Below are 27,826 nucleotides of genomic sequence, written 5' to 3'. Positions count from 1 at the left end.
AAGCCTTGGAACCTGGTTCTAACCACCTTTTCCCCTGCCTGGCAGGAGCTGGTGGCTGACATGGCGTCTGGTGGGGACCCAGAGGAAGAGCAGGTGGTCCCAGATGAGGAGGACGGAGCCACCGTGCTGGCGGTGCAGGCCCACTACCTCCGCAGTCCCTCCCCCAGCCAGTAAGTGGTCAGGGAGGGGCCAGGGCACAGCGGGAGGAATGGGGCCGGGAGCACACGGCCAGCCCCTGAGCTAGTGCAGTCGCCAACATCGAGGGCTCCGTGTGTCCTCCTTTGAGAAGGAGGCAAACGTACGAGCCAGCTGACGGCAGTGTGGCATGTGGGTCCAAATAGCACCCTCTAGGGCACAGGGAGAGTGGGCAGGGGAAGGGACAAGTGGCCTTTGAAGGGCCAGCGGAGGCTTCCCGAAGGGGCTCTGCAGGCCCAGACCATGCAGGTGGGTAGGGATCTGGCAGGTCTGCCCTGCAGGCTGGATTCAGTGGGTGGGGCTGGGGGGAGGGTGGTGGGGCTGGGGGTGAGGACGGTGGGGCTGGGGGTGAGGAGGGTGGGAGAAGGGATCAGGAGAGGCAGAGGCCCACACGAAAATAGCTCTGCCTCCGTGAGGAACCTTTCAAACTGGAGATAAGCGTGCCGGGGGCCGAGTGGCAGGGCGCCAAGCGTGATAAACACGCGTCTTCCTGGGAAGGCTGCCTGGCTCTGCGACAAGTGATTTAAAGCTTTCTTGTCCACTGAAAGCATGGAGGAGATGTGATGGTGTAGAATGACAAATTTGCATGAATGTTTAAGAAAAACCATGAGACTAAAGAAGCGCCGTGCTTCGTCGCCTGCTCAAATAGTACTGTGTGCACCTGTCCATCCCCTTCTGCCATGAATGACGGCAGAGCCAAGCCCCGATCGCAGCTCTGACACCAAGTCAGAGTGACAGTCCACTAGATTCTGGAGCCCGCATCTTCTTGTCTCGAAAGGGGAAGGAAAGGCCCAACTAGAGCACCTCCAGGTGGCGGCGTCCCAGTGTCTCTGATTCGCCTGCCTCAGGCTTCTCAGCCCTCCTGGGTCTTGCTGGTCCCTGCGTCCTGGGGTTCCAGAGGCCTCCCTGCTGGAGAGAGCGGGAGCAGGGCAGGTGCCCCCCACTCCCTGGCCAAGGCTCTTTGCCAAATGGAGCTGGCAGACGGCTCCTTTAATTCAGCACCATGTTCCCATCAGCATGGAGGGACTGGGAGCATCCCCTCCCTCTCGGGCCCCAGAGGGTGGAGCAGCTGTGTGGCTGGGATGAGACGCTCTGCGTCCCTGGCTCATGCCAGCCTTCCTAGTCAAGGGTGTCTCTTTCTCACTCTAATAAGTTCCAAATCAGGGGCCCAAGAGAGCCAGGCACAGAGCTCCTTCTGCCTTGTGGGCCGCTGTTTTGAAGCAAGGAATCTAAGGTCACTGTGCCCACCCACATCACAAGATGGGAGACCACAGAGACTATCCCGGTGGCTTTTATGGGCCAGGTCTGCAAAAGGCCACGTCTCTTCTCGGCATATTCCATCCACCAAACTCCAAACCCCATGAGGCCACGTGGTTTTTTTTTTTTGTAAGGGGGGATGGGAAATAAGGTCCGTGGCCCAGGAACAGGAGGGAAGGAGTTTGCTGATTCACAGTGTCTTTGCTCTGCCGTAGCACCCCTCCCCTCTGGGCAGCCTTCTGTGTCGCTCCTCCACCCACAGGACACTCCCTGGCCCCCAAGAGGGACAGCCCAATTCCCAGGTAGGGCTGCTGCTTGACCCCTTCAAAGGCCTGAGCATAGCACCCATGGTCCAACCTACAACTGCTAAGAAATCTCCCATCCTATCCGTGATTGGTGGGCATTTCCTAGGTTCACCCCAATGTGGCTCTCTGGGGGACTTCGGCCCGTCATTCTCTTTGACCACAGCTCCATTTCCTGGTCCATTATCCTCCAGGGACCCAGCTGAAGTGGGTGGGAAGGCAGGTCTTCCTGCAGGCAGAGCGGCCTTTGCAGACCGTGTCCTGCCTGTGGAAGTCTAGGGCTCGGAGCTGCTTTAAGGCTTGTGCCACCTGAGGCCTTTTTAAAGCGCACGGTTTCTTTGAAAACATGATCGTTTCCAAAACCGAATAGGTGTCTGACTCTGTAGGCCAGAGAACTCCGTGTGTCAGGAGCACGCCCGGAGGTGTGTCTGGATACAGGTCTCGGCCCTTTCTTCCTTGTCGGTTACTGACAGTTATCTTGAAAGGCACCTGAAGCGGTAGATGTGGGTGAACATCCAGAGTGCACATTGCAATTTCCAGTGTGACTGCTGAAAGGTTTGCAGCAGGTGCCATCTGTCATATCCCTAGTCAGGGAAGACACACAGTGGAACACAATCAACCCGAAGAAGGAAAGAGAAAGAGGAGAAGAACGCAGAAAGAGCAGGACAAAGAATAAGGAGAAGATGGGAAGTAGATTTAAACCCAGACACATAAGGCATGACCTTACACTTGGATAGACTAAGTACTCCAATCAACAGCCGAAGATTGTCTGGCTCCATTTTTTCTATAAAAACCTACCTGCCATTTATAAGAGTTATGCCTCAAAAATAAAGGGACACAAAGATCATGGAGAGTGGGAAACTTATGCTGCAGGGTTTCAGTCCCTGTTGTGACTTCACAGTTCAGTGATACAGAACAGCCGCCCTCCGCAGTCACCATGAGGCCCCTGGACAAGGCACACTGGCCAGCTAGTGTCTGCTGTAGGTCGTGAGACCTCAAATGGGAGGATCTCAAGGGTGACTCTAGGCTGAGGGTCACCCAAGAGCTGGGGGCTGGGACCACAGAGGCCTCTCTGGACGATGGGCAGTCTGTGTTATGACTCACCAGGGCTGTTGGCCCGAATCCCGAGGATGGCCTTTCCACGGCGGTCACTCTGGGCTGCCTCAGAGCACACTGCTGATCCAAGGGCTGCGTCCGAAAGAACGGGCCACAGGGCATCGGCTGTGTGTGGTCTAGACTCAGCAGTCGCACAGTGGCACTTCTGCTGTGCTCCACCGCCACAGGGTCCACATGGTCCCAGGGGAGGACCACAGACTCCCCCTGTCTACCTGTCGGAGGAGGTGCCAGGGTCACAGAAGAGAGAGCAGTGGGATGGGCACTTTGTGGCCAGTGGAAAGCCCAAGTTGCCCCGACTGTAATCACCAGCAGAAGGCCATCCAGCGAGGTGGCACCGAGAGCAGACGTTAGGGCAAGCGTCCCTGGACACAGAGAGGGACCTTTCACAGGGATGGAAGAGCATCGTTTTAGATATCTGTGATCTAATGACATCCTCAGGATTCACGCAGCAAAAACCAGCAGACTCAGGAAAAAATCAAAGTCTGCAGCTTTAGTCAAGTATATATTTTTAAAAATCACTAAGAATATAGAAGAGCGGTGAATACCTGTGAGGGCCTCGGGAGGCTGAGGCAGGAGGGTCACAAGCTCCAGCCCAGCCTGGGCAACACTGTGAGCGCCCATCCCGAGAAAAATACAGAAAGTCTGAACAAACAATAAAGAAACTAGCCTGGCCGGCACGGATAGAGTGTGTGCCCAGCAACTGCAGGGGACAGGTTCTGATCACAGGTGTGTGGAGTATTTACCAAAATGGATCATATACTGGGCAATACATAGATCCACAAACTTCTCTGACCATGGGAAAATCAAGGTGGAAATCAATAAAAACAGGAAAAAAAGATTAACAGTAAATCACAAATCGGAACCACTTTATGCCACCAGCATACCTAAGACTGAAGAGTGACAACAGTCACTCTAGCACTGCGAGGCTATAGGACTCCCAGTCGCTGCCGGTGACAGGGGCTCGGACACCAGTTTTCACAGTTGCTACTGAAGTTGAGGACAGCTGAGCCCTGGCCCAGCAGGCTGCTCTGGCATGCACTGACCAGGAGTCATGCCACGTGCCCTTGCCAAGGATGTGGCTGCCCATGGACGTGGAAAGATAAATACAGTGGCATAGATTCTTGAGTAATTCCCCTGTGAATATGCATGCGATGAGCCACCTGTCCCTGGTGAGACTAGCCCTGAGAGCAATTGGTGGGGAAGGACATGGTGAGTGCACTGCGGGGGCGGGGCAGGAGTCACGGGGGGAGGGGCAGGAGAGCAGTCTGCCAATCACCTGGCTTCACACAGTTCCCCTGCCCTGGGACAGAAGCGCTGGTTAATGGAGATGTCCCAGTGGCACTGGGCCCTAAGCCTTCCAGCAGTCACTTCAGGGAAGATCTGAGGACACTTCCTGAGCATCTCTCCCCACAGTGTCATCATGGGATCCTAGGATAAATGTCACAGCTGCAGGGGCTTTTTTAATTCATTGTTTCCTACCACTGAGCTACATCCCCAGGCCGTTTGGGTTTTCATTTTGAGACAGTGGCTCACTCTGTTGCTGAGGCTGGGCTTGAACCTCCGATCTTCCTGCCTCAGCCTCCTGAGTTGCTGGGATTACCGGCGTGGGTACTGCACAGGCTTCTGAGCTTGAGTAGATGAGGCCCCCTCCAGTACACAGAGGCCAACCCAAACGGACTCCTTGTGGGTGGATTTCCAGTGTTTGAAATGAAAAGACAACCCTCAGACTGGAGAAAATATTTGTAAATATCTGATAACGAATTTTTATTCCAGATTTTTTTTAAATCAGATATCAAAACCTAATAAGAAAACAACACAATTTAAAAATAGACAAACTTTTGAACACATTCTTCAGTGAAGAAGACACGTGGATAGTAAACAACTATATGAAAAATATGCTCAAAATCCTTAATCATTGGAGAAATCCAAATTAAAGCCACAACAAATTGCCATTATATATTAATTAGAGTACTAAAATATGATTAAAAATTAAGAAGACTGAGAATATGAAGTAGCTGAAGTAATCTCTTCTTGCTGATGGGAAGATAAGATGGTGCCACTGTTTTACAAACTGTCAGCGTCTCACAAAGTTAGAGACGTGAAGGCCTCTGTTCACAGAAGGACTTGTGCATGGAGGTTCATAGCAGCCGTATCTACAATTGCCCAGAAACTGGGGACAACCCAAGTGTCCATCAGCCAGGGAACGGCTGTCCACATGGAAAGACAGCAGAGCTGTCAAAGGGTGCAGTGCCGCTTCAGCCCCAGGGGTGACCCTAAAGTGGCCGTGCCCGTGAGCACAGCAGAGAAGGCCATGCTACAGGGCTCTGTTCACGTAAAATGCTAGAAAATGCAAGCTGATCTCTCCAGCGACAGACAGCAGGTCACAGTCACCTGGGGGACACCAGGCAGGCAGGGAAAGGGGAACAGAGGCACGAGATAACACTGTGGGTTAACAGATGGGTCACAACCTGGATTTGGTGATGTGTCACAGGTAAATATGTGTGTTAAAACTCAACGGCGGTACATTTAAAATCGGTGTGGGTTTGTATACCAATTTGCCTCAAGTATAATTCACTTTGAGAAACAGTCTTAGAACAACCAGTGAAGCCCTCCTGGAGGAAGCAGCATGGTGTGGGGGGAACTTCCTGGTGGAACTGAGACCAAGGCTGAGGTCAGATCTGCTCCTGGCCACCAGAGCGCACGTAGCTGATTGAATCATAGCCTCGGAATACTCGCTCTACCCTGTGGTAGAGATCAAACCATGCCCCTGTCCAAAGGCACGTTAGGTATTTGACAGACAGACGGTGGTCCTGTCCCTTTTCCCTCCCACGAAGGCTCTCTGATTACCAATCACTCTCTGGACTCTCAATGTCGAGGGAGTTTTATTCAACCAGAGTCCCACGAGCGCTAGTTAATACGTCGCCTTTATCTCATTCTGCCAAAGCAAATACTGTCTTCTCAGCAATGCAGGGCCACTTATTCTACTGGTCCCACCCCAAAGAGTGCTCCCTGTGGTTGGCAGGTCCCTGAAATCCCGTCCTCTTGCTTTATCGCTTTAGCTAGAGGCTCGGATCCTTGTAAACTCAGGTCACACCAAGTCAGCAAGCGCTTCGCCTGCAGACTGATGGCTCTCTTTCTGGTTGCCTAGGGCTGATGAGCACATAGCCACAAACTACCTTGCTTAAAAGCATCATAAGTTCACTGTGTCACTGTCTGGGAGGGCAGCAGTTCAGTCAAAGTAGCAGCAGAGCCACATGCCCTCTGAAGGCCCCCGGGGAGAGGCCTCCCTCTCCTCCCAGCTTACGTTGTCTGTGGGCCGCATTCCAGTCTCTGTCCCCACCTGCTCTGTCTTCTCCCCTTCTCTTATAAGGACACTTGACTTTGGAGCCCACCCAAATCTAGGGTGATCTCATCTCAGGATTTTAGCTTCATCACATCAGCAGTGATCCTTTTAAAAACTTTGCGTTCATAGGCCCCGGAGATGCACCAGTGTGGAGGCCCACCATTCACCCACCGCAGCCCTAGCCCCAGTCACAGGAGAGCTGACGTACGCCTTCCCGTGGAAGGGGAGCGGGCCTTGAGACTTCACCAGGTGCTCCAAATAGCTGACGACTAAGTAGATCAGTCAGGGATGAGGCCTGCTTGCCGTCCTGACCGGGGTCTTAACGTCTCAAGCCTCCTCTGTAAATCTCGTCCTAGGGTGAATGAAAACCTGCGCAAGTGCGTAGTCAGTGGCTGGACTGTCAGGCTTCATGTTTGCCTGAGCGAGGCTCTGGGAGTCCAATCCTGCAGCTAGTTTTCCACCTCCTGGCCAGGCAATTTCCCCAGGTGAGTGTGAGTTAACACTCAAATGCAAACCCCTCTGCCCTGTGGGACGACTTGGCAGGGCTGTCCCTTGCCCGTCACCTGCAGCAGGCCTGCCCAGGTACCCAGACAGAGGCAACCTGAGCATGGCAGGCTTCTGTGCCAACCAGCTCTGACTGCAGCCGCCTCCTTGGTGATGACCAGGCTCCTCCTCCTTCCTAAAACAGGGAACAGGGATTTCACTCTCCTTCTCTTGTTTCTGATCTGAAGAATTCTTTTTCTGTGTCCCTTTGTGCCTTTTAAATCGACACCCAGCCCTGGCTTTGGATCCCCAGACTGTAGCCCTCCCTGGTGATCTGGCGGGGCTCCTCCTGGACAGCATGTGCCCCTCGACCTCCAGGAAGCTCCTGACTGTGCGGCTGTCCTTCCCAGTGTCCAGCTGCCATGGAGGAGTGGGGGAAGGAAGCGTGATTTCAGGGTGTCCACACTGCTTCCTTGGGCCTCCCGTTTCTCTTACATTTTTTTCCATGAAGATTTCTCCACCTCGTCCTGTTCACTGAGCGAGCTGGAAACTGCCTGCTAAAAATCATTTTTCTCTAGTTACTGACTCCGTTCCTTCCTTAGTGCCTGAGCTTCGCCTGTGTGTGGTCATTTCCTCTGAAGTCCTGCACACTTGGAGATTAGAAGGCACTCAGAAACCTGAGCTCACAAAAGCCAAATCAGAAAAGATGCCCCCTCTCGGGCCTCTGTCTCCACTCAGGTCCCAGGGCCTGCTGGACTGGAGGCGATTGGCGGTTGGGCATCTGGGAAGGACCCCAGTCCACTCCATTCTGTTTCTGCGCAGCCTGGCAAGTGGTTGAAAGCAGGGGCTTCCCAACTCTGCTGGCTGTACTCTGCAGGAGGACAGGCCTCTTGGAGTGTGTGTCCGAGCTCTACCCATCCCTCCCGGGAGTGGCACTGTCCTCCCTCTCTCTTTTCTCCCTCCCTCCTCTCTCCCTTCGTTCTTCCTTTCCCAGACAGTGGCACCGTCTGTTGATGCAGGACTGGGCCCAGCCTGCCGTTCTGAGAAGCACAGGCATGAAGAGGGCTGCTCGGGTCCTGCCCGGGTCCTGCCTGGGTTGGGACATCCGTCCTGCTCCCCGGGAGACTCACCTGTGGGCGTTGAGCTGCTGCCCCCCCCCCATCCTGCGAGGAGGCCTGTCTCCATCCTAGGTCCTCCTTCCCCTCCCATCTGCTTGAACAGTGGCCCCTGCGGCCTTCCCATGACCCGAGAGTCCATCTCAGGTGTGTGGCTGGGGCACAGGTGGGGCCGTAGGTCAGGACCCCTAGGGCTGCCATTTTACCAGGCTTGCCAGTACCCCCCACCGGGCACAGCTTCTCGGGCTGCTCCTTCCTCGTTCTTTTTCTGCCATCCTGCTTCTCTGCAGAAAACAGGGTCCTCTGGGGTCCGACGGACACAGCCCTCTTTATTAGACTTAGTAAACGGTGTCGGGGCTGAACAATTTATGACGACCAGGCTTACGTCTTCCCTCGTGGCAGTGACTCGTGAAAATATTCATGATCCACATTCCACACTCGCTCATTACTCTTCTCCATCCCCATTTCTCAACGACAAATGTGCCACCTTCTAAAATCGTACTGGGTAGAGTTCACGTGTGCTTTCTCAGATTTGAGAAGTTTCGTCTTTACACCCACGAGAAGGGAAATGTTTCTCAGTCATTTCTGTTTTCAAATTTTAATTTCAAATTCTCCCCCCATCAAACCCATAGCCTCAGAGTTTAGGTATATTTTGCAAAATAATCTCAATCCTGAGGATTTTCACCTAAAGCCAAATCCTCACAATTTGAGGTGGGTGTGTTTAGGGAGAGGGAGTAGATGATCCCAAGGCAGGATGGGGCAGCACCACCCGCCGAGCTCCTGTGGGGCTGTTCTGCACACCTTCAGTCTGTGTCAGTGCTTGGAACACTGCTCACACATCTGAGAAATCCTTTTTGGAATGCAGGGCCCTGGAGGCCCACAGAGGAACAAAGGAGGCTGCCCAGGGGGAGAGAGGGGGAGAGAGGGGGAGAGAGGAGTGGCTCTTCAAAGCCTCAGCCCTAGTGCAGCCCCAAGATTCTCAGGGTGGATTTGCCCCAAACCTCAATTTACATGATACTGACCCTTAGCACATGCAAGGACTCATATTTTATTAATAGTAATGTAAGCAATGTTAATACATGAAATTTAAAAATCCCTTAATATGGAAATATGACTCACAATAGTACTAAACTTGAGGTGCTGACGGCCCTGTGGGGCGTGGCTCTTTGGAGCAGGCTTGGTACACAGGGCAGTCCAGAGCAGGCTCTGCTGGCCATGTTGGCGTGGTCTTGTGGCTACTTCCCAGCCCCAGCAGACTGGCCGGCAGGCCTTGATCAGGCTCCCTGACTCTGTCACTCTCAGGCGGGACAACGCCCTGCACCTGCCCAGAGCTCACAGCATAGCCCCAGGAGTAACACCGCTCCCTTGATTTACTGGGACTTAATGAACGATCCCAAAACTTAGTGACTGAAAATCATCCACTTATTTTTCTCTGTTTTGTGGATCGGGAATTTGGACAGGACTTCACTGGGCGGCTTGTCTCTGTTTCACAGGCATCAGGTGGTCGGAAACGCGGGGCTCTGCCTGAGAGGCTCCTCACAGGGCTGACTGTGGCAGGGAGGCCAGCCCTTGCCCTGCATAGGCTGGGAGTGGACTTCAGGGACAGTGCCAAGAGCCAGGCAGGGAACCCGAGCTCAGGGAGACCGAGATGGCTGTGTGAGGTCTGGGCAAGCCACCTCCCCCAAAAGAGTGACAATCCGAGAGCGAACAGCTACCCTCTGGCTGGAATGTTCAGGGGAGAACTCTGCACACAGCGTGGACAGAATGGGGTGCTGCGGAACGTGGTGACTCCAGATGGCTTAGGGAAGAGGGGACAAAGTGCTGCAGAGACCACCCCTTGTCCCAATCAGGATCAGTTTGAACCAAAGAAAGTCCTTTCATAATGGGGAAAAAGTACACAGGGAGGCCTGCAGCAGTCCACCTGGCACCAGGGCTACCTCGGGTTCCCCTGCTGGGCAATCCTGCACCCTCGTGGCCCCAAGCCCCACAAGGGTGTTACGGAGTGAGCCCCATCACTGCTCCAGAAGGGCACCCACTCACCCTGCACCTCCCCCACAGGGCCGTGCTGCAGGCTGCTGGGTCGTGCCCACCTGGTCCTGCCCACCCTCTGCTGTGCCGTCCCGGGCCATGGCCGCGGCCTGACTTACACACAGTGTGTAGGGCCTGCCAGGCATGTGCTGCGTGTGCTGCACCCCATCACACAGGCACATTGCCACCGGCATGCAGCCACCAGAGACTTACAGGTACGCGCTGGCCACCCAGGCACCCTGCCCCACCTCCATGCAAGTTGTACCTCACCCCCCGCCCCCACGCTGGAGTGGCTCACTCCACACAGCCTCCAGAGACTGACTGGTGACTCTGCACCACGTAGGCACCCACGGCATGCAGGCTGCACCCCACCTGCCAGGGCTCGGGGGAGCAGCCCCACCCTGCACGGCCTGCAGAGACTGGCGCGCATCCTGCCCAGGCTCACTCCAGGGCCTCACGCCCACATGGCCCCCAAAGGCTGACCATCACACCACTGTTGCCCTGTATCTGCCTGAGCGCATTGGGGTGGACGTGAAGAGGACACCCACCCCACTGCTGTATGCTCCACCCCTGTGTGGCCTGCAGCAATGGGTAGGCTCTCCAACCCTGCTGCCACATGCACCATGTCAATCAAGGACGCCATGCCATCAATGACAGCTGAAGAAGCTACACAGAGACTGAAGAAGCCTGCCTACTGACCCCACACACTGCTCCAGGACCGCCTTTTACTGTGAAACCCACCTGTACAGTTGGCAGAGATAACAGACCCACCCCATGTGCAGACATCCACACAGGTCACAGGAAGTGCAGAGAAGCAGGTGACATGGCAGCTGCACAGGACACTAACTCCAGCAGCAGACACTGGGGTGGGGGGAAATCCCTGTGACACTTGAGTACAAATTCAGCAGAGTTGTTCTAAGGAAGCTCTGGGAGACACTAGGACACAGACAGACAGACAGCTCGACAACACTGGGAAACAATCTCCAACATACATGAGAAATCCGGCAGAGAGAGGTCACAGAAAAGAAGCTAACAGCCACCTCGAACTGAAGACCCAGGGAGCCAGGCAGGACCACGGCGAGGCCCTTGGCTACAGAGGAGACCAAGGAATTCCTAAACTCAAAGAGTCACATAAGTAAATAAATAAAAGTGGGGGGCACTTTGAGACTTACAGGAAACTTTCAAACAAATATTAGAATTACGGGTGTTCTGAAAGAGAAGGGGAAAGGCAGGGAAACTTAGTCAGTGAGATAAAAGCTGGAAAATTCCCAAATTGTGGGAAGATCTGGACATGCAGGGAACTCTGAAAACAGCAAAGAAAAGCTTCAGGTCACATTAGAGAGCCACCATTAGACTAACAGCAGGTTTCTCAGCAGAAAACGCACAGGCCTAGAGGAAACGGGATGAAATATTTGAAGTTCTGAAAAAAACATCTGCCAACCTCCAGAGCAGCCAGACTTTAGTAAGGAAGAGGAATTAGGGCTTTCTAAGACAAACCCAAATGGAGGGAATTTGTCGCCACCAGACTGGCGTGTGGAAGATGCTGAAGGGAGTCTGACATCTAGGAAGACCCCTACCACACGAAGCTACCAAAGTGCAAAACCCACCAGGGAAGCAGATGAACAGGAGAAAAAGAACCAAACCTTATCAACACAGAAAACCCCAAAGAGAGAGAGAGAAAGGAAGGAAATTCAAAACCTCCGGAGGAAAATCAACAAACAGCAGGAGTAAATCTTTACCCATCAACAGCCGCCTGCCATGCAGATGGCGGAATTCTTCAATTAACAGACAGACTGCTTGGATGAATTCTAAAAAAGACCGGACCACAGGCTGCATAGAGAAAGCCACTTCACCAGTCAAGACCAGAGATGGGAGGGAAGGAATGGGAGAGGCACGCCTCCAAAATGGAACCCAGGAGCAAGACCCACTACGATCACCCCAGACTCCAAGTCCAACACTGGAAAAAGAGAAAAGTAAAGAGATCAATTCAAGGAGAGGAATAAGAATTGTCAATGTGCAAGCACGTAATGCTGAGGCACCCAGTTTCATAAAGCAAATGTCATTAGGTCCAGAGGGAGAGGTGGGCTCCAGTACAGAACTTCAACACTCCCTTTCATCAGTACTAAAATCCAACACAAAACACAGGAGCAAATGGACTAAGAGACCTTCCCGGGGCATTTCATCCAACAGCAGTGGACGCACTTCCTGTCAGCACATGGAGCGCTTCTAGGGCAGACCCGAAGGCTCAGCAGCCCAGGCCACCGATCCAACCGAGCCTTCAGTTACCTTCGCTGACCAGAGGACTGAACCAGAAATCAACAAGAGAACTTTAGAAACTGTTCAAATTCATGGAAACTAGACAACGTGCCATTGAGTAAATAATAGGTCATCAAAGAAGCTCAGAGAAAGAATTATTGAAACAAATGAAAATGAAAACACAATATACTAAAACCCGTGGGACCCAACGAAAGCTGTACTAAGAGGGGAGTTTACAGCAATAAGAACCTATTATTAAAAAAAATCTCAAATAAGAAACCTAATGATGCAGCTCGTGGAACTAGAAAAGCAAGAACAAATCAAACTTAAAATTAATAGAAGGAAAGGAATAACAAAGTGAAGAGTATAAATAAATAAAACAGAGATAGAAAATACAAAAGGTTAACAAAATGAAGAGTTGTTTGTCAAAAACATAAAATCACCCAACCTTTAGTTAGACTCTCCTAAAAGAGAGAAGACCAAGTAAAGAAAACCAGGGATGAGAAAGGAGGCGTGACATCGGGTAGCACAGGAATCTGAGGGTCACCGGGGATTGTTGTGAGCACCTGTACATTAACAAATTGGGAAATCTAGAGGAAATGGGTACATTTCTGTACAAATACAACCACCACAATTGAACCATGAAGACAGAAAACCTGAACAGAACAAATAATGAGGAATAACACTGACTCAGTCATGAAAAGTCTCCCCACAAAGAAAAGCCTGAGATGAGTGGTTTCATTGCTTAGTTCTACCAAACTTTTAAAGAACTAACACCAGTTCCTCTCAAACTATTGCAAAAAAATGAAAGGGAAGAGCTCTTCCAAACTCATTTTTCCCAGGCCAATATTACCCTGATACCAAAACCAGACAAGGACACAGCCACAGCCACAAACTCCACAGACCACTGATGAACGTGATGCAGAAGTGCTCAGAAACACCAGCAAGTTGAACCCAACAGCACGTGGTCAAGAGTGGTGTGTCCTGGGGATTCCAGGAGGGACAGACATGACTCATCAACAAATAGAATGCATCGCAGCAAAAGAATGAAGGACGGAGTGCAAACGATCTTCTCAATAGATGCAGAAAAGCGTTTAATAAAATTCAACAGCTCTTCATGATCAACACTCTGAATCAGGCATAGGAGAACCGAACCTCAACAGAACAAAAGCTGTATGTGATAAACCCACACATCACCGTTGGAGCAGATAAAAGCTGTGGCATTTCCTCTCGGACCTGGAAGGAGACAAGGGCACCCACTTCCATGACTGGGATTCAGCATGGTGCTGGAGGTCTGAGCCAGAGCCAGTAGGCTAGAACAAGAAATAAAAGAATACAAGTAGGAAGGAGTCAAATTATCCCTGTCTGCAGGTGGCATGATTCTACACCTAGAAAAACCTATAGACCCCACCTGAACTATTAGACTGATAAATGCATTCAGTGAGGATCCAGGATACAACATTAACATACAAAAATAGATAGCATTTTTATGTTCCCAAAATACGAACTTTCTGGAAAGAAACTGAGGAAGCAGTCACACTAAAGAGGCTGTCCTTTCTCCCATGCATTTATTGGCTCCTTTACTGAGAGTCAGTTGGCAGCAGATTTATCCGTGTGGATTGATTTCTAGGCTCTCCATTTTGTTCCGTTGGTCTGTGTGTTGGGTTTTAAACAAGTACCACGCAGTCTTGGTTACTTTGGATGATAAGGTCACGTTGTGCTGTCCCCCCAACTGCAGGGACAGGTGTGGCCGCATCCTGGGGACAACCGCAGGCTACTGCTCTCCCCTGCCAAAGGCGCTTTCTTTCTCCTTAGCCTTGAGGGTGCCAGGCGCACCCATCTCCCGAGGGTGCACCCTGGTGTTGCACACACTCACTTCAAGGCAGCTGTTCTGCTGATGAGCTCAAAAAAACTCCATTCTAATTCATCTTAGCCCGAGTTGGCTTTGTTCAATTATCTGGACTCAACTTGACTGAGCCCCATCAGCCGGCCCACACTCTCAGCAAGTATTTTAAAGTACTTTTCTGTGTCGACATCTATATGGGGCCTTGGGGCTCAGGTTGCTCTCTGAGCAAGTGGTCTCACTTCTCTGTTCTGACCTGAGGGTGTCAGTGTGTTGTGGTGAAGAGATTCCAGCAGGACATGGAGCAGGACTGCCCTGTGTTTTCACCCAAGACCTGCCCCCTGTTTCTTTATCTGTAAAGTGGGAATCGTAAAACCTACTCTGTGGGGGATTTGTCAGAATTAAATTCATAGAAGGCACTCAGAAATGGTATCCACTAGATCTTCCCACTTCTCTGGTCCTGAAGGAAAGATTAAGAAACCCAACACACACACACACGCACACCAAAGCTCATCCAACACATAGAAGGCAGAGAGAGTCCGCAGGGACCCGCAGTGGTCCTAACCTTGTCTCTCCCCACGCTCCTCAGGGGTCCCTTCTGGTACCTGCACTGAAGTTCTTTTGGAAAACAGCCTTGACATTTCTCCAAGTTACTGGAGGGCACCCCTGGGCTCAGTCTGACCCTTGGCATTTCACTTGGCCTGTGCCAGGGCTTCATTATTACCCACCCCCTCGGGACCGGGAGACCACCCAGGAACCGAGGGGATGGCCGCAGCCTCCCCGCCAACCAGCCAGCAGACCCCTGTAAGGCCCCGACAGGTCACCCTGCAGTGTTGACCGCAGAGGACAAGACGGGAAAGAACCTCTGGACTCTAAGAGAGCGAGGTGGCGTCAGGGTGGGTCCCCCAGCCCCGGGTGCACTCCTCCCCCACAGCAGGGCTGCAACCTCCGCCAGGCTCCAGGACACGGCCGTGGGCAGTGCGTGTTCTGCAGTTCCTGAGGCCCAGCGGCCTTTCCTCCGCAGCTCGCGGCTCCCCGGTGGTGCTCATTCCAGGTCCAGGCTGCGCCTCTGCCAACAGCGGCCTCCCTCAGAGCTGCGCAGGGTCGCCTCACCTGCATGTCCCCCTCTTTCAGGTTCTCGATGGTCTCGGACGCAGAGACGGAGAGCATTTTCATGGAGCCCATTCACCTTTCCTCGGCTGTGGCGGCCAAACAGATCATCAGTGAAGGTGACGTGGTGGGCCCTGGGCGGGGGGGACCCACATGGGGGGCCCTGGCCTGTCCATTCAGGAGGGCAGTGTGAAGAGAGCAGAGCTGCCAGAGCCACTGTCAACTCTGATGGGAGGGAGGAGGTCAGCAGTTCTCCTTGGCTGTGGGGAGGCAGCCCCAAGCTGCCCCCGGCCTCCTGTTGAGCCGTTTTGGTTGGCTTCAAGAGTCGGGGGCTGGTGGCTTATAGGAGACCAAACCTGAGAGCCCAAATGGCTCCAAACGGATCCTAAAGGGATGTCTGCATCCTCTGAGCTTCTGGTGGCCTTCAACTGAGGGGCTCGTGGGAGGAGGCAGGAAGGGGCAGGAGCGAGGTCCACACTGTGCCTTTGCCCTTTGAAGCCGACGGCAGACTGTGCTTCACTCAAGGACGTTCATCCCAGTGGGAGGGATTTTTCCTCCCGGTCACTTTTGGACAGATCATCATTCACTTCACTCCTTGGCTTTCCTGGGCCCCCACGCCTCTGGGGGAGGTGGGCAGAGCAAGGCAGCACTGCTGAAGAAGCACCCTCTGGCCCTTGGGCCTGATCTGGCTCCCGCCACTGGTGGCACGGTCCCTTCCCTGGCCTCGGTCATGCCAACCACCCATGCTGCTCCTTGTCCACCTAAACCACAGGTTCTCTTGGACCCCTGGCCCTTTGAATCCCCACCAGGGGCTCTGGAGGACACTGGAGCTCTCACACCTCACAGAGAACCAGAATCCAGTGTGCCCGGACACTGAGAGGCCCCACCTCCTCCCAACCCCTCTGCTCCACGCCAGGCTGGGCCCTGGGCCCGGGCAGTGCCTCCACCTTGATCTGGCTGTCTCGGCATTTCCCCTGCACACTGCAGCACGGCAGGGCCTTCCTCCTCCTTCCTGTGTGGGAGTTCCTAACCTCCGCCCGGGTCACCTCGGCCCTGTGCTTCACTCCGCAGGCCGCTCTCCAGGCCTTGATGAGTTACAGTCCAGCTTGAGGAGTTGTAGAAACCTCCTTTTCTCTTTGAAAGCTGTACTTTCAAGTCTACAGAATGCCGTGGACATTCAATGTCTAGATTGAAGCAAAAGATGAGAAATGGCTTTTTTATTCCGGGTCTTATCTTCTCTCCCCTTTTCTAGGGCATTAAAACTAACTTGCATCAGCCTTAGTGACTGAAGGACTGGGAGGAGAGAAAAAACAATGTATCGCAGAGAAAGGACAATGTATCAGGTGGCAGGTTAAAATGTTACCAGCACTAGGGATCAGGAGGGCAGAGTTGGGCTGGCCACGTCGTCCCGGGGAAGGGCCAGGAGATGGGTGTGGCCTCGGCTTTCTTGGAAGCCAATTATTACAGGAATAATTAGGAACCTTGCTCAGGCAGCGAGTGTACTGTAACCAAGGTGAGGGAAGTGCACATCCGATGTTCTCCAACCAGAGGCCCAGGGAGAGCAGGAGGGCCAGGTGAGGGAGGGGACATTTGTTTGTAAACCGAAAAGGAAGGAAATCAAAACAACTGCTGCTCCAAAGCTCAGGAACAGTGCTGTGTCTTCCACTGAGCCCGGGAGAGCGCTGCGTCTACAGGCAGCAGAGGAAAGAGATCTCGTTCCTTGTACTTTTATATCTGTAGGAGACCCCAGGGAGCCAGGAGAGAAATCTGAGCGGTGGGGAAAATAGGAACGCTTCATCTATTTTTGAACAACACAGAGCTCTGGCATTGCAGTCTCCTTCCTGCTTTTGAAACAGAGATCAGAGAGCATTTAGAGTGGGACCTGCTGGAACTGCAAGGGGCGGTACTCCTCACTTCAGACAGACAGAATCCTCCGCCAGGGCCCAGGCACAGCCGGACTCCCTGGACTCCAGTCCTGGAACAGCAGCCCACTTCAGAAACCTGCCTGACACTTCCCTGAAGGGCTGTCCCTCTTCCACAGCCACCACTGCAGGAGGCCGCCCCTCAGGGAGGAGGTGGTGCAGGCCAGAGGCCGTGTCCATGGCAGAGGCTGCACCTCTCCTCTCTCTTCTTCTCTCCATCAGTGCATTTGGCTACCCAGAGAGGCTTTTCTCTCTCCTCTTCCTTCCCGCCTTCTCAGGGAAGGAAAGCATCTTGCTCCCAACTTGTGAGCTGGTATATTATCAGGAGATAAGGTTGGCTCAGACGGATGAGTCAGACTCTGAGCTGGTCTGGAATTTGAGCTTTTCTGACCTGGTGGCAGAGAGACGCTGAATCTGGTTTGAGATTGATGGACTCACCTGTCTGGGGTCAGGGCGGCTGGGGCCTCCAGGTGCTGAGGCTCTGGGGCGGGGAAGCAAATACTAACTGAAATAGTTAAAGTGAACACTCAGGTAGCGCTGCATCCGTGCCTCCTGAAAGCTCTACTTCCCCAGGGTAATTTGCGTTCCACAGGTAAGGGAGTCCAACCAGCAGAGCGAACCAGGTTAGGGAAGAACATGGTTCATTCACTGGGTGAATAACTCGGAGCATCCACTTTGTGCTGAGCGCCCTAGGACTCCTAAGTGTGACTCAGACAGACCCCAGTTCTCAAGGACCAAGTCTAAACTGTGAGCAGCCAGCGTTAGAGAAACCAAGGAGAGAGTAAGGGAACCCAGCTGCTTCCCATCACCCATGCCCACCTGCAGCTGACCCTGACCCCAGTGTCCAGCTGGTGCAGAGGGCCATGGGGGCCTTGCTAAGTCCGTCCTGGCCAGATCCCCTGGCATTCAGCTCACGCCCACAGTCCCAAGAAAGCTGGCCAGGAGCAAGTTCTCCAAGGAACAGGGAAGGCTACGGTGTCCTCACTCCCTAATGCAAATGCCACCTGTTGCCTGTAGAACTCAAGCCTCGGAGGCTCAGAGCAGACGCAGAGTGTCCGGGCATGCTGGAGTCTGCTGAGCAGCTGCTGGTGGAGGACCTGTACAACCGGGTCAGGGAGAAGATGGATGACACCAGCCTCTACAACACCCCCTGCGTGCTGGACCTGCAGCGGGCCCTGGTCCAGGACCGCCAGGAGGCCCCTCGGAACGAGGTGGATGAGGTCTGGCCCAACGTCTTCATAGCTGAGAAGTGAGTGTGACCGTGGTGGTGGTGGTGACCTTTGTCTCCCCTCTGTTAGTGCCTGGGAGAGGTGACATTCCTTCAGCTTCCGCCCACGGCCCTCGCAGCTCCAGCCCCCGAGGCTGCCTGACCACGTGCCCTGCCCTGGCCTGGGGAGAGACTCCCCAAACCCGCAAACAGAGATGCCCAGGCTCCCTGATCTAGCCTGGCCCCGTGGGTGCCTCCTCTGGGCCTCCTTTCCTGACACACACTCCTGACACCATGTCCACCATCTCTGGACATCCCCAACAGCCATCGGACAGAATGGCAGGAGCCGTCCACAGTGCTGGTCTGCATGCGTGCTCACCAACACACGAAAGTGTGTGCCACACAGTGGGCGGGAAACCGGGTTACAAAAGAATACTGTATGCTCCCAGACAGGTAGAGGGGTGTGTGTGTGTGTGTGTGTATGCTCGCACTCACGCTTTTCCATCAACAACAAGTTAGCAATAAGGGTCTCTGGGAAGTGGTTTTACAAGTGGCTTCAGTTTCCCGTCTAGGTTTGTTATGAATTTTACAAGTTCCCAAGACATTTATTGTCTTCGTAATCAGAAAAATGTTATTTTTTAAAAGTTTATGAATGGTTTCCAGAACAAAAACAAAGACAACTTGCACATTCCACGTGTTATCCCTCCAGGCCTTACCAGAGCATAATTGGTACCAGCAGGTTAATATAAGAAACTGATTTTGGCTGATCCACTGTCTGCTGAATGGATGTGCTCCCAATGTAATTACCCAGGTGTCCACAAGCACAGGAGGACCCGGGCCCAGGCGGGCAGTAGCATCAGATAGCTGGGGACGTGAGGTCTGAAACTCCTTCCTGTAGTGACGGGTGCCTGGGGCCTGTTCCCAGGGCAGGGACCAAATCCTGCGTGTTCACCACCAGAAGCACTTGGCTTGTGGCCCCAGGCATCTCCAGCTGCCCCAGCTCACTGTCTGCTCCTTCCCAGGCAGGCCTGTGCCCAGGGCTCTCAAATTGAGCCCTTCAAACTCAGCTGCAGCACAAAGAGCTCAGAAACACTGGTTCTTGTTTCATCTTTTTCTTCTTTCACAGTCTTGGGCAGTTATTCATTTTTAGAATCTTTGAATTGAGTTAGAATTGTTGCCCTTGAGTTTACTGTAAGGGGAAAACGAGATGATGCATGTGAGGGGATTTGGGCAACACAGTGTGTGTCATCCGTGCCCAACACACCTAATGTCTTGTCTGCCAGCTTTGTGCTTGGGTGAGTGTGCATTCCCAAGGTATGGGATTCGCAACTAGAGAACCCTGGACCACCCTAAAGATTCCTTGCACCCCAATCTCGTTCCCCCCACCCTGCCCATCCAGCTCCGTCTCTTCCCTCTCTCGTGCAGCAGCCAAGTCAGGCCCCTTTAAATACAGGTGTCCACGGTGAGCCCCAGACCTCCTGGGGAGAGGAGGAGGCACTCACCCTGCTGGGTCTCCAGGCCCAGAGGCAGGCTCCCACTATAGTGGTCAACCTGCCCGGCTCTCCCTGCAGGAGCGCAGCTGTGAACAAGGGGCGGCTGAAGAGGCTGGGCATCACCCACATCCTGAATGCTGCCCACGGCACCGGTGTCTACACTGGCCCTGAATTCTACACTGGGCTGGAGATCCAGTACCTGGGCGTGGAGGTGGACGACTTCCCCGAGGTGGACATCTCCCAGCACTTCCGGAAGGCTGCGGAGTTCCTCGATGAGGCACTGCTGACCTACAGAGGTGAGGGGCTCTGCTGCTCGGGCTGCTGGACTCCCCCTGGGTAGAAGCAAGGGGGGGTCACGGTCATCTGAGGGGATCTGGCGACACGGCTGTTTCTCTGGGAAGTGGAGAGAGGACAGGATGATCATTGACCCCACAAGCGATCCCGAGGGCCTCTCGTGTGCGGGTGCTGTGGTGGCACCCAGGCAACAGGTGGACACGCTTAAGCTAGCCAAGGAGAGATGAAAGGGAGGGTGGAGGTGTGGGGTGGTGACAAGCACAAGGCAGGGACTGTCCTGTGATGGCTCCCAGGGCTGACAGGCTCCTTGGAGAGGCCATCTGGGAGGTCCTTCTGAGTGCCTTTAACCCAAGTGCTACTGCCCTGGTCCCCTGGGGAAGTGATCTGAGAGTAGCCACAGTAGAGCCTGGAGGACAGGCTGGAGTCAGGACAGTGGCCACAGAATGGCAGCCAGAGTGCAGGGTGCTGCCCAGAAACCTGGGCTGAGTCCAGGATTCGTTGGGCTTTTTCCACCTGGACTGGGCTGTCTCCCTGTCCCAGGGAGCTTGGGTTTCGTCTACATAGAACAAAGATTAAAACATCTGATTCTAAAGTTGTCATGAGGGGCTGGGGCTGGGGCTCAGCAGGAGAGCACTCGCTTAGCACGTGCGAGGCCCTAAAATAAAGATGTTGTGTCCAACTAAACAATAAATACTAAAAAAAATTTTAAAAAATAAAGTTGCCATGAGGGATAAAAATCTTTAATGCATATCAGGGTTTATTTAGCACAACACCCAGCTCTTGGTGAATGCCTGAACGTCATGCCATTATTGTAATAATCCATGTGGCATTCCTGGGAAGGGCATTTCCTGTCACCACCAACATCAGGGATAGGTCACATGTAACGTGTATGTTGTAAATACACACACACGCAATGCTTAAAATCTCCTACTTTAAAAAACAGGGGCCTTTGGACACATTGCTGGCATCTGTCCAGGGTCTGTGGGAGGGGACCTGTTCCTGCCACTGGACCTGGAGAGCAAGGCCAACCTCCCTGTGGAGAGGGAGCCAAGAGCATCAGACACAGGGTGGGTGGCAGGTCCCCACAGCATCCAGGGCGAAAGAGGCTTCAACTCATTTTGGGGGCCACCAAGGCACCACGAGAGCCTGTGGGGAGGCGGAGGGAGGATGTTGCATTGGGTGCAGGAGCTGTGGCTCTGGGAGGAAGCTCCTTGCTGTGTCCATGAGGGGCCAGCCCACATTGAACACCCACGTTGGTGTCAGCAGGCGTGCACCCAGTCTGCCGGTGAGGTGGCCTCTCCTGCTGGGTTTCTGTTCTCACGACTAAAAGGCTCAGGGGTCACTCCAGTTGAACTGGGCTGACTGGGCTGTGCAAGAGACAAGAGACCCAAATACCTTTTTCTTTGGGGTCGCGGTGACGGCTCCTCTGAACTTAAAAGAAAGAGAAGAGAGCGAGAGCACGCGCTGACCCCTTTTATTGAGAAGCTAATCAAATGAGGCCAGGGGTCAGGTTCAGGGGGCTGAGTCTATCTTCATGATGTCCACTGTCAGCAGGTTGACTGACACCTGGGTAGGCCACACCCAAGGGCACAGTAAGAGAAGGGGACACACACAAGGCACTTCCATGGAAGATTCTATCCTAACCAGGGCAAGGGGTTATATTACAAAGGAACAGGTGAGCGTAGCTCCACCCACGGGGCTGTAGCAAGACACACCCGTGCACCAGACACCGACCCTGGAACCCAAGAAGGGTGGGGAAGGCTCTGCCACATTTCTGTGACTGAGCGCCTCAGCACCCAGCCGGGGAGTGTGACCCAGTCATGTGCAAGGTTGGTCTCCCACACTCTCCTGTCCCTCGAGCCTCGCTCTTGAGCGGGCAGCAGAGGGCCATGCCCTGACTCTGGCTGCTGCCTGTGGGGAGGTCCCACTCGTGAACGCCCCTACTCTAGAGCCTTCTTCCTGTGGCTTCCTCTGCTCCTAGATGCTTGGACACTAGCTGCTAACAAGGAGGAGGGTGGAAAGGGACACCCTGACCCCTCAGGGCAGTGCTGTTATCCACATCTAACCGTCCTGGAAGCTGAGACCCGCCGGCAGTCTGGTGACTTTGCCAGATGTAACAATCAAGATGCCCTTGGTTGCTGGTAACAGAAAACCACCCCAAACCCCTTCACAGCAGCAGAGGCCTTCAATAGGAGGCCACGGGAGGATCTAGAGACCACAGGAGTGTGGCACAGAGTGGCCAGGAGCAAGGACAGGCAGGGCACTCTTGGTCCCACCCTTCCTCGCTTCCCTGGGTGGCAAACGCAGGCCTGGCATTAGCCGATCACCTGCCTCTGCCCATCGCCATGGGCTTCTACCCTCCAGCAGTCCCTCAGGCCACCCCGGCTCCTCGGAGGGACCCCAGGGTACAGAGTAGGCCCAGAGACACACGGAACCTGCAGCCTCGTCTGAGTGGGATCTGATGCCCTTACGAGGAGGACTGGGTGGTCGCGTCCTGGAACGCGTTGGCAAGTCCAAGGTGAGGCCTTGGTCCTACCAGATGGCCCAGGGAGGGACCGTGGAGCCCTGGGCTGGAGTGGGAGGGGCAGGCAGCCCATAGGTAAGCAGTGGTCTCAACCCCTTGGATTCTGCTCTGCTGTGGCCCGAGGCTACTGGGTCTTGGCAATGGTACCTGCAGCATTGCTGAACCTCAGGGCCCCGTCTCATCTCTGACCCCTTGTGTGACAAAGGCATGGCCTTGGCTGGCAGGGAGACAGAACAAGGAGACTCGCCTCCCATCTCATCTAATCAGGGCTCTCAGCCGACGTTAAAGGTCCCCCAAGACTGTGGGCAGACAGACGGTGACGGCCAGGAAGCAGGTCTCCAGGGGTCTGGTCTGCACTATCAGCCAGCACCAGAGGGGCAGTGTAGACGTCAAGGCCATCCCGTTCAGGGCAGAGGGGAAGCACAAGGGAGGGGCAGATAACTGACGTGCTGAATGCCAGGGTCACGACTGGACAAGCCACACAGACTTACAAGCAGGTCACAGCTACCGCAGTCCTGGAAGGAATCTGTGAGATGCTGCGAGATAAGGAAGACAGACTTGGGATTTTTTTAAGTTTTACAGATTTCGGTTGATATAGAAGACGACTTGAGCGCATTGTGTGACAGGCCCACCCACACAGACCACAGGCCCGGGCACGTGGTGCTGTGGTTCAGGTTGGTCTGAGTGTCGCCCAGCACTTCCCGTATTGGAATTTAATCCCATTGTGAGGTGTTAAGAGGGTGGGAACTTAATCAGAGTATGGTGTTCAGAGACCTTTGGGAAGTGATGAGGTTCGGATGCAGGCATTAGGGTGGAGCCTCATGATTGAATCCTGGAAACGTTTGAAGAAGGGGGGAAGATGAAGGCAGACACATATGCATGCTCCCTGCCTCTTATCCTGTAATGCTCTGCATTGCCTTGGGACTCTGCCAGTAGGAAGGCCATCACCAGATGAGGCCCCTGAATGTCGCACTTCCAGAACCATAAGCCCAAATAAACTATTTTTCTTTGAAAAGTAGCCTGCCTCAGGTATTTCATTATAGTAATGGACAGCTGACTAATACAGAATGCATGAACGAAGGCTATGTTCTTAGAGCCAGAGTGGTGAGGGTTCCACCTACTGTATGCCATGCAGTCAAATGTGACATGTTTGGCTTCATCCTAGACCCAAACTCCTCAGTGAGCAACTGATAAGTTTAACTCTTAACCTGGAGGAGAGTGTCTAGAATAGCATGGAAATATGAAAAAGAAAGTTTGAATATTGATTGAAAGACACATAATAGCCATAAAAAAAAAATCCTTAGGGAAGAATATGATAGTGATCCTCTCGAGGATTTTTGCACATAGGTCGGGATCATGTGGACGTATTCATTATTGAATCCAGAATGTCAGAATAGGAGCGCTGGCTGCCGTTGCACTGTTATGCTTTGCCCTAGATAGGAAAGAACTTCCAAGACTCGAGTGATCCCACATGAAGGGGGCCATGTCCACTTGTCTCCGTGAGCCAGTGAGCTCCAAATCGCAGGAAGCATCCTGCAGAGGCTGGTGGTGGCCAGCCAGCATGAGGACCCTGTACAGGGCCATCCCAAGCTCCGATGACTGGGGGTGCTCTTCCGCCCTGGGATCTGCTCTGATTCGGGGACTCAGGCCATGATGAACAGCAGCTCCAAGCACTGGGTCCAGCACCCCCAACAGCACTTCAGAGAAGCAGGACCGGCAGCCGCCAGGTGGCATCACGTCTCTGTGTGTTCTATTTGCAGGGAAAGTCCTGGTCAGCAGCGAAATGGGCATCAGCCGGTCGGCAGTGCTGGTGGCGGCCTACCTGATGATCTTCCACAACATGGCCATCCTGGAGGCCTTGATGACCGTGCGCAGGAAGCGGGCCATCTATCCCAACGACGGCTTCCTGAAGCAGCTGCGGGAGCTCAACGAGCAGCTGATGGAGGAGAGAGAGGAGGACTGCGGCCCAGAGGGAGCCGGCCAGGGCCAGGAGGCCCGGGGCACCCTGGGGGCGCGAGCGCAGCTGACGGTGGAGGAGGAGGACGAGGCCACCAGCCACCTCAGCGGCTGCTCCCTGGGGAGGGCCAGCCAGGCCTCCGAGCCCCTCACCCTCATTGACGAGGAGGAGGAGGAGAAGCTGTACGAGGAGTGGAAGAAGGGCCAGGGCCTCGCGGCGGGCAGCACGGCCGGGGGTGGGCAGTGTCCAGGGCCGGCCTCTTCGCGCCAGGCCAGCCAGGAGCAGGAGCAGGAGCTCGAGGACCAGGGCGTGGAGAGGATCGTCCAGGAGTGGCAGAGCCGGAACGAGAGGTACCACGCCCAGGGCCACCAGCGGTGGGCCCTGGAGGAGGAGGACGAGGAGGTCGAGGAGGAGGAGGGCAAGTCCGCGCGGAGGCGCAGGCGCGCGCGGAGCCAGAGCAGCGTCTCCGAGAGCGAGAGCGCGCTCAGCCGGGAGGCGCGCGTCCTGCGGCAGCTGGAGCTCGGCGGCCCCAGCCCGGGCGCCCGGCGCCGCTCGGACTCGGTGTCCACCGAGAGCACGTGGGACCTGTGGAACGAGAGGCTGCTGGAGATCGAGAGGGAGGCCGCGCGGGAGTTCCGCTCCAGGAGCAGGAGGGAGGAGGAGGCCGGGAGCACGGGGCCCGAGGATGACCAGCAGAGCGTGTGCTCCGAGGCCAGCTCCTTCTACAACTTCTGCAGCAGGAACAAGGACAAGCTCACTGCCCTGGAGAGGTGGAAGATCAAGAGAATCCAGTTTGGATTTCACAAGAAAGACCTAGGGGCGGGAGAGGGCAGCGGTGAGGCGCAGGGCCCCGAGGATGCCCCCGGGGAGAGGAACCCCCCGGACGTCAACCTGACGGCCTACCAGGCCTGGAAGCTGAGACACCAGAAGAAGGTGGGCAGCGAGAACAAGGAGGAGGTGATGGAGCTGAGCAAGGCGGAGGACGCCGTCCTGGCCAAGAAGAGACAGAGGAGGCTGGAGCTGCTGGAGAGGAGTCGGCGGACGCTGGAGGAGAGCCAGTCCACCGCCAGCTGGGAGGTGGACGGCTCCGTGGCCAGCGGGAGCATCCCCCTGTCCGCCTTCTGCTCTGCAGCCTGCTCCGTCAGTGCTAATGGGGACACAGGGTCAGTACTGAGCGCCCAGAGCCACCACTCCCACCTGTCCCAGGCAGCCAGCAGCATCGGGGGATGCTCGGCCGCCAACCCCGGCACCCCCCTGCCCAGCCTGCCAGTGGGGCCTGGAGACACCATTTCCATCGCCAGCATCCAGAACTGGATTGCCAGCGTGGTCAGTGAGACCCTGGCTCAGAAGCAGGGTGAAATGCTGCTGCTGTCTCGCTCACCTTCCGTGGCAAGCATGAGGGCAGGGCCAGCCACCAGCTGCCTGGGGGACGACCAAGTCTCCATGCTCAGTGGACAGAGCAGCTCCCTTCTGGGTGACCGCCTGCTGGGTCAGAGCCAGGCAAGGCCCAGCTCCGACTCCCAGTCCATGCTGTCCTCCAGCACCTCACTGAGCTCCAGGGCCGAAGGGGCTGGGAGCAGGGTCAGGGGGACCAGCAAGCCCATCTACAGCCTCTTTGCTGACCATGTGGACCTCAAGGAGCTGGGCCGCAAGGAGAGGGAGATGCAGATGGAGCTGAGGGAGAAGATGTCTGAGTACAAAATGGAGAAGCTGGCCTCCGACAACAAACGCAGCTCCCTTTTCAAGAAGAAGAAGGTCAAGGAAGAGGATGATGGTGCTGGTGATAAGGATGGGGACACAGACAGTGCCATCGGGAGCTTCCGACTCTCTTCCCGCAGTAACTCCCAAAAGCCTGAAACGGACGCCTCTTCCTCCCTGGTGGTCTCTGACCACGGCAGGAGAGGCAGCAGAAATGGCAAGGAGATGGACAGCAGCATCAATAAGTGGCTCAGTGGCCTCAGGACCGAGGAAGACTCTCCTCCCCAGAGTGACTGGTCTGGCAGCTCCAGGGAGAGGTACAGCAGATCTTCCCTGCACCGGGAAACCGAGTCCAAATCCTCCAGTTACAAGTTCTCCAAATCCCGGTCAGAGGAGCAGGACACCTCCTCCTACCACGACGTGGACGGCAGCTCTGTGAGGAGCACTTCCCGTTTCTCCTCGTCCTCCACCAGGGAGGGCAGAGAGACACACAAGTTCTCCAGGTCCACATTCAGTGAGACCTCCAGCTCTCGAGAGGAGAGCCCCGAGCCCTACTTCTTCCGCCGGACCCCTGAGCCCTCCGAAGGGGAAGAGTCCCCAGAGCCACGGCGCCGGGACTGGGCTAGGCCCAGGGGCTGGGAGGACGTGGAAGAGTCATCCAAGTCGGACTTCTCTGAGTTCGGAGCCAAGAGGAAATTCACCCAGAGCTTCATGAGGTCTGAAGAGGAAGGCGAGAAAGAGAGGACAGAAAACAGAGAGGAGGGCAGGTTTGCCTCTGGGCGGAGGAGCCAGTATCGGAGAAGCACAGACAGAGAGGAAGAGGAGGAGATGGACGACGAAGCCATCATCGCCGCTTGGAGACGCCGGCAAGAGGAGACCAGGACTAAGCTGCAGAGGAGGAGGGAGGACTGACAGGGCCTGGGCCACCTGCCGCTCAGCGGAGCACAGGGCTCAGGCACACCTGCCACCCCCCCTCAGGGGCCGAGGATGCAGAGAGGATCTCTCCAACAGGCAGAGGGGCAGTGCCCGAGTGGAAGGACACCGGGTGCAGGGTGGGAGGAGAGGAGCCATGCTGGGCCAGCTCGGGCTGTTTTCTGTCGTCCAGGGCCCTCTGTGCTTTGGTGCTTATGTGTTGGACAGTGTGTGTCCTGGACTGGAGAGGAGAGCATGAAAGGAATTGCAGTTTGTTGGAGAGTCCAGTGTACATCCAGGAAGGCCATGAAGGCAGGACTTGGTTCTGTTCAAGTGGTTTCATAACAAGTCCCAGGAAATCTGTCAGCAATGCCCAGCTCTGTTTAGTATCTTGGGTCTCCATTAAATTGGTGTGTTGTGAAATCTTCCTTCTGCACTCTGGTCACTTTAGCTCTTTAGATGTTAGGGGAAGCTCACTTCAGAAGTCACGGTGGGTTTTTATGGGCCAGCCTCACCTTGCTCCACAAAATCTGTGCCTCCAGGCAATGCCACCACCGTCTTGTCCTGTATAATAAAGGAAGATTTGGTCCAGGATGTAGGGCAGCTGAGAGGCCATTCCAGGACCCACCCCCACCTCTCCCGGGAGCGACAGAAGGAACTAGGGAAAGAGTGAGGTGAGTGTGTGAGCGGCAAGGTCTGGGGTACAGAGAGGGTCCCTTGGAATGACAGGAACACAAAACCAGCCCGAGGGAGACCAGAAAAGCCCCCAGT

General features: G+C 54.7%; 1 protein-coding gene across 1 annotated transcript; it reads left to right on the top strand.

Moving 5' to 3' along the window:
- Positions 1-60: 60 nt before the first annotated feature.
- Styxl2 (serine/threonine/tyrosine interacting like 2) lies at positions 61-27,055 on the top strand. Its single transcript, XM_027922825.2, has 5 exons — positions 61-170; positions 15,073-15,167; positions 17,988-18,219; positions 19,749-19,966; positions 24,249-27,055. The coding sequence occupies exons 1-5, from the start codon at positions 61-63 to the stop codon at positions 27,053-27,055; spliced, it is 3,462 nt and encodes a 1,153-aa protein (XP_027778626.2).
- Positions 27,056-27,826: the final 771 nt, after the last annotated feature.

Source organism: Marmota flaviventris, chromosome 12 (genome assembly GCF_047511675.1).
Source record: "Marmota flaviventris isolate mMarFla1 chromosome 12, mMarFla1.hap1, whole genome shotgun sequence".
Lineage (NCBI taxonomy): Eukaryota > Metazoa > Chordata > Mammalia > Rodentia > Sciuridae > Marmota > Marmota flaviventris.
The sequence above is the reverse complement of the archived record's forward strand: the minus strand, read 5'-3'. Positions and strand labels throughout refer to the sequence as shown.